This window comes from Sinocyclocheilus grahami, unplaced genomic scaffold (assembly GCF_001515645.1).
Source record: "Sinocyclocheilus grahami isolate Dianchi unplaced genomic scaffold, SAMN03320097.WGS_v1.1 scaffold191.1, whole genome shotgun sequence".
Lineage (NCBI taxonomy): Eukaryota > Metazoa > Chordata > Actinopteri > Cypriniformes > Cyprinidae > Sinocyclocheilus > Sinocyclocheilus grahami.
The window spans coordinates 417,273-424,716 of record NW_015505370.1 but is presented as its reverse complement, the minus strand read 5'-3'; the positions used below and the strand labels follow the sequence as shown (position 1 = coordinate 424,716).

At 34.7% G+C, this 7,444-nt stretch overlaps 1 protein-coding gene across 2 annotated transcripts in view; it reads left to right on the top strand.

The window, feature by feature from the left end:
* Positions 1–3,916: 3,916 nt before the first annotated feature.
* LOC107594779 (sorting nexin-9-like) overlaps positions 3,917–7,444 on the top strand; it is a 13,706-nt gene continuing 10,178 nt past the window's right edge. For both annotated transcript variants that reach the window (XM_016284958.1, XM_016284957.1), the window contains exons 1-2: positions 3,917–4,245; positions 6,869–6,955. In XM_016284958.1, the coding sequence (XP_016140444.1) occupies positions 4,234–4,245; positions 6,869–6,955 (99 nt within the window). In that variant the 5' untranslated portion in view covers positions 3,917–4,233. The remainder of the gene's footprint in view (positions 4,246–6,868; positions 6,956–7,444) is intronic.

Here is a 7,444-nt window from a genome sequence, read left to right as displayed (position 1 = left end):
GTGCTGGACATGCGATTTTCATATAGAAAATAGAAAACGACCAAAACCACAGCCGTGTTACTAATGAATGATTTTGCACCAGCAAACTGCATCCATTAACCATTTAATGAAAATCTTTTCTAATCTAAATGAGTGTTGATTTATTTGATGTGCATTAGTCTTTTTAGCGCCAAAGGAAGAGAATACACCTGCGATGCTCTCAAAGACATCCCATTGACACAAGTGCTCTGAAACTGAACACAATGAACTTTCTGGCACACTCAATTCACCAAAAGTAATTCATGACCTCGGAACACCGAATTTTCCTTGGCAACACGAGAGCATTGATAATTAATATGCCTGGGGTAATTTGCAGGTGCGGATCTTGATTTATTCTTAGCCCTTTCAGGATACAATACCCCTGAAAGAGCAGGGGCAAATAATCAAAGAGTAACATTTCTGAGTCTACAAATTCAATAAGTTATATAAAAATATATATAAAGCCATTTCAGCTGAAGAACACTTTAATAAACTGACTGTCCACCCTTTATTTGGGACAATTTATTGTGATAACAGAGGTTAAGCGACACACTCAGTGTTTTATTAATCAACAATATGCAGATAGTTACCGACACATTAAAAACTAGAAACAGTTCATTAAATCAAATTAAAGTGCATACTTCATCTGTTTTTGTAAGCTATTAACACCTCATAAATAATACATAGTACATACAACTCATGCTCACAACCAGAGACTGAAAAAGACTGAAAAAGACTGTGTTAGAGAGACCTCTACTGTTCTATGCACGTAAAAGCAATTTCATTTCAGTTCATGAGGTTCATTTTCACTTGTAGAGTGAAATATTACAACAAACAATACAACAACAATCTATAATCAGAAATGATTCTTGTAGAAATTTAGTGGATTTTTTCGGAAAATGTTAGGTATCTTCAAACACACTTTCCACTAGTTTATTTATATGCATCACAGGAGAATTTGTGATCTCTCTCTCTCTCTCTTTCTTTCTTTCTGAAATGTGTTTGTCGGATGAAAATTACAATTTGAACAATTTTGAAATAAAACGCTTTTACTAAGTCCGTTTTCAAAAGCTACCATTTTATGTATCCTAATAAACGCAACTGAATTATATTTTCACACTTCTTGTATAATTGGACAAATTTGTAAATATATAACAAAGAGTGAAAAATGTAAGGGGGTCTGAATACTTTCCGTACCCACTGTATATATATATATATATATATATATATATATATATATATATATATATATATATATATATATATATATATATACACATATATAATTATTATTATTCAAAGTGTTGAAGCAGTCTATTATCATCATCATTGGTCAGTTATCTCTTAAATTTGAACTATGAAACGGATAAAATCCATATTATTATTAAAAATGCAACCAATGGTGAAGCCGTAATTGATAGAAAGGAGAAATAAAAACAAAATAGGCTTTTTAACTCGATTTAAGCCTTAAAGTTGTCAGAAACAAGTTCATTCTTTGTGTAGAAGTTGAATATTAAGTGTCAAGTCAAGTGATTCAGTTAAATATAGTTGCCAATGTGAGCGATATTTCATCATCTTTTTTTTCTGTTGGGCAAAGTTACACACTGAGAATACACATTAACCCCGAGAGCAACAAACAAAGTTCACAGAATGCAAAGGGTGTATTAAATTAGCAGCAGCCCAGACGCCCTGGAAGATCTTCCAGCACCTGCATCTATCTCTCATTGACTCATCTCCCCTCACTCATCTGTATTCCCACACAAGTGAGCATCTCTGTTTGGGTGTTCTCCCTTCTGTCTCTCCTCAGGCTGATGTGGAGGACAGTGAACAAAAGTGGAACACAATCAGTACTGAGCAGCTGCTGGCATCCTGACCCCCAACCCACCCAACCCCTCTGTCTCCTACTCCCTCGCTCAGACACACACACAAAGCCTTGAAAATGACCACATAACCTTCACCAAACTGGGAATCTCCCTAGGCAACTGAGGGAGTTCTGCTCCGGTGGGACTGTATTCCAGTAAATCATCGGTGACATGAGCTTACATGCACACACATTCACCTACTTCAAGTCTTTCAAATGTGCTCGTATTGTCTGCTCTCAACTTTAAATGAATAGATAGATAGACAGACAGACAGACAGACAGACAGACAGACAGACAGACAGACAGACAGACAGACAGACAGACAGACAGATAGATAGATAGATAGATAGATAGATAGATAGATAGATAGATAGATAGATTAAGAAGTCTATTTTGCAAACCCCCATTTTCAGCAGCCATTACTCAAGTGTAATGTGCTAATATATGATGCAAGATGAACGTTAAAGAGCACTTCAGCTGGAAAGCATCTGCTGTGTACAAACATCTGATAAACGTCTTTAAGATGTCAGTTTTACAAACATCTGATAAACGTCTTTAAGATGTCAGTTTTACATATATTCTAAATCATAAACATCTTATAGACATTTTATAAATGTCTATTTAACATCTGACATATTGCAGATGAGCAAACACTGAGCAAACAGATGTGCTTCAGATGTAAACGCGCACATCACGTGTGCTATTTGTGTGTGTGTGTGTGTGTGTGTGTGTGTGTGTGTGTACAGGTATATATGGTTTATGAGGACACAAATGTGTATAATGACATGGGTACTACAACGTAAACATGGTTTATGAGGACACTTCCTGTGTCCCCGTAAAACAAAAGGCTTAAAAAACATACAAAACGGTGTTTTATGAACTTCAAAAATTGCCAGCAGTTTCCTGTGAGGGGCAGGTTTAGGTGTAGGGTTGGTGTAGTAGGGCAATATAGAAAATACAGTTTGTACAGTATAAAAACCATTACGCCTAGGGAGAGTCCCCGTAAACCACAAATACAAGTATGTGTGTGTGTGTGTGTGTGTGTGTGTGTGTGATTGTTTTATATATTTAGCCTATATTTTATTTACATTAATTATATTTATATGGACAATTTTTTTGTGTGCAATGCGGTGTGTTTCAAAAGTTCAAAAGTCCCAAATGTCCCAAACAATCAGTGTTGTCTAGTTTTGGTTGTAGTTTGTTTTGTTTTGTTTGTTTATTTAATTATTTAGTTAGTTAGTTATTTGCACTATACTGTCACAGCCTCGCTAAGGTTTTTTTTTTTTTTTGCACTATTGTTACAGGAAGTGAAGCAGAAGGTGACAGCTTCCTCGAAAATATATGCCAAACAGTATCATCTGCAATAATGAAAAATTACAGAATCTATTTTGACTCAAAATATCAATTTTATTACATTACAAATCTCTTACTAGGAGTTATAAGAGCAAAATTTGTGAACAAACAAGTATTAATTTACTTACAAATGTCAATACAATAATAATGTCATAGTTCCTCCAAACATTGTACTCAAATAAAAATATATAATTTAACTATTCACACAACAGAAATATAAACAACAGCCCAAAAATCTAAAAGGAATTAAATGGCATAGTGATTGATAAAGCACTGCATGAAAAACAGTAGCTTGGAAATGTGACTTACCTCTAAAGACCAGTAGATGGAAATCTTACCTCACTATGGGTATACACATATTTGTTGCAGGTTATATTTTCTTTTTTTTCTCACCACCATTCCTACTCTACCTGTATAGAGTGGCAGTGGCAGTGAAGTCCTTTCCTGAAGAAGCCATTCCCTCAACAAACCTGCTCTGACAGGCCTCAGCACTATCACAAACAATGTTTCACTGCTGCAAAGACATAAGGGTTTCAAATAAAATGCTTGTGTTCAATTAAATAGCTTAATTTCATAATAATTTCAATATCTAATACGTTTTACAACATTTAAATAAATGCTGAAATCAAGTGTTTCATTGCATAATGTCTCTGTTGTTTACTTGAGCTTTACTGGGCGGTGTGTGAGTTGGAGGAAGAGCTGCTCTGACAGCTCTATAAGTCATACATTTTGAGGCCAATGTGCTGAAGTTTTCCGGGTCTGAGTTAGGGAAAGAGGACGAAACGTCTACATTTTCAACGCCCATATCTCGTTATATGGGTCAGATAACTGGATTTTATCGAGCTATGCTTTGCTAATCGAGAGCGGTCACTGCTGCATAACACAAACAAACGCGTAATTTTCGCTTCTTTTAGAGACAGAAAGGTTTGTTTTTACTACGTTTTGTTTATTCTAAGAGCTCATATCGCATGTTAATGGTGATTCAATTATTGATACCACGATGGCAGTGAAGGTAAGTTTTGGCATAACACTGGGATAAACACTACTAATGAAATGACTGTGGCGCATTTGTCTCATACGAACTACAGCCAAACGACAATTCATGTTGCATTATTGTTACACGCTGTAGACAAAGTTCATCGGTGTACTTTAGTAATGGACTGTACTTTTAAGTAAAATTACCACCCGATAAAATAGGTTGTATTACAACAAGAGTTGTATGAAACGAATTCTAACAAAATGTTAAGTAGGCTAGTTTAGCAAGAGTTTAGTTAATAGGTCGTTAAACTGATCTTGACTTAGGCTATTTGAACTGTATAGTACCCTACACTGCTGTAGGCTACTGTTTGCAAAACCAGTACCGAAGCCCTTTTCTAAACGAATTCTATTGAGTCGGTTCTTATCAACGAATCATTTGAACCGGTTAGGACAATTCATTCAATGACTGACCGGTTCTCCAATCAAGAAAACATTGACTTTTTGAATCAAATCCCCCGAATCGAGGATTTGATTAATGGAGTGAAAAAAGTTACTTCATCAGTATCAGACATACGTACTGATAAATATGTAAAGTACAACATTGTGGCAAGTTTATGAACACAAAATAGCGTTTTAATAAACGTGTAAAAATGTTTCAGGTAAAATAGATTATAGTATGCCTATTTAATGTGTATCCAAATTATATTTAGGTTCTAAATGAATTATCGTTGCTGCAACAAACTGAACTGAGAATTATGACACGAAACTATGAATAGTAAGGGATAGAGTAGGCCTATGTGTACCTTTTGGAACTTATTAAATCATTCATTCATTCATTAATTTTTACAGCATGTATATAGCACCAGGGAGTCAGGGAACACGCGTTAAGTTAATTATGTTTTATTATCTTTTATTACAGGAATTGCTGAAGGTGTTTTGTTGTTTTTTTTGTTAGTTTTTTTGATTGTTTTTTTCATGAAATGGTACATTTTCAAAACTCTTAATACATGATTCCAAACGGAACACACAGCTAGTGGTTGTTTTGAAACCTGCTATTCTACTTTTGTGGTGTATACACAGTAAAAACATGAGATTATTGTGACATGTCATAAGAGCATGCTTAATCAAGGACTTTAAATGATACTGTGAGCATTTTGAAACGAGTAAGTAGCCTTGCACTAATTCATTGGGCATTTCCATGTATTGTTTTAGGCTACTATGTGCTGCATAGCTTGCAGACTTGCTGTTTTTCTTTATAAAATGGTCTGAACTGATAGGCCACTGTAGGTGACCTTTTTTTATTGATTGAGGTTAGTTTGAGTAATTTAGTCTCTGTTTATCACACAGTATACTGTAAAAAGATGGCTAGACTTTATTTGACGCATCAATTTCATGATGTGCATATTTTTAATGGGGCCCATGCCCACCTCCTTGGCATTTCTGATGGGCTCTTGTGCACAAAGTCATTGATTGGTACCTCTCGCTTGCCATCTTTCCTAATCTGTGTTGACATTGCAAATCGAAACACACACACATTTTGAAAATATATTGTAAACACTAAATTGGCACTATTGTACTTACTATTGTAAGTATTCATTCATAATTTTGATGCTTTACAAAAACACACAAAAAAGCATGGTTTGACAATAACCATAAAGATCAGTTAGATTAAATGATGAAAATAGTAAAATTGGTTACATTTATAAAAAAATAAAAAAAATGAAAGCAGATGCAAATGACAAGTTTCGCTAAGTGTATTAAAGCTGTAACTTAACGTTTTTGTATATATTGTTATTATCTGTTGGGAATTAGTACGGAAAATGTATTTCTGAATAGAGTTTTGAAAAAGAATTTCTTAAAATATCAAAAACGTGCGGTGTCTCAAACCCTAATGAGCTGCATTAGTAGCATTTGTGGGCATTATATGCAGGTTCTGAGTCATCTGGGTACAAATATACGCAAACAGTCAGCTGACTCAAAACCCACCACAAAATGCTGTCTAGGTAGGCACCTCAGGTCACAATGAGACAAGCATTTTGTGTCGCCTGTGTCCACCTTTTTGCTGTGAACAGGAACATGGTGCATCCTGTAAGGAACAGAACCCAAGGGAACATGTCATTCAGTGTACAATGATTTTTCAGCATTATCATATCCTTTTGATATGGATAAACAGTCAGCGCACTACATGTGGAAGCTGAGCTTGGTTAGAGGTGGTTTGGCACAGAAACCACATTTTGGTTTACATGTTGGCTGTGTTTTGTGATGGTTGGTCATGCAGATGAGCCCTCATATGCAGAAATGAGGCTATAAAATCTTCCAGCATATAGTAAGATAGATCTTTTTGGGTGAAAAGGTGACATTGCTGTCGAAAAAATGTGTTTCATTATGATAATCTCATTTGGGACCTGTGTGCATTCATTAGCAAAAATGGACATGTGTTTTTATTATTCTTGGAGCTGATGAGGAATCACCTACAAACTTAGCTTTATGTTTTTAATGTGATATATTGTTACACATGTAACATCTACATAATTAGATTGAAGTGTTTTAGTTTTTTTCAGCAACAAAACACAGAGGTGAAAGTTTTAGCCATGCCACACTGAAATATTCATGCAGTAGTTACTGTTCTGTGTTACCCATATGTTTGCTGTGTTCAGGCTCAGGTATTATATGACTTCACCGCTGAGCCTGGCAACAATGAGCTGACTGTTCAAGAAGGTGAAATACTCACGCTCACTAACCAGGTGAGGATATGCTGAGCTTCAGCACTAATGTTTCAAGACAAAGAAAACGTTATATATGCACAACCGTTCAAAAGTTTGGTGTCAGTAAGATATTTTCATTAGGAGTTTTTTTCTTTTTTGAAAGAAATTAACACATTTATTGAGCTGCGATGCATTAAATTGATCTAAAGTGAGTAAAGAGTATTATGTTGTTATATTGTTGTTTATTGTGCAGCAAATCAGCATATTAGAATGATTTCTGAAGGATCATGTGACACTGAAGATTGGAGTAATGGCTGCTGAAACTTCAGCTAGGCCATCACAGAAACAAATTACATTTGAAAGTATATTTAAAATTAAAAGAATCATTTAAAATTGTGGAAGTATTTTATGATATTACTGTTTTTACTGTATTTGTAATCTAATAAATGCAGCCTTGGTGAGCATAAGAGACTTCATTCAAAATATAAAAAGTCTATATATATATATATATATATATATATATATATA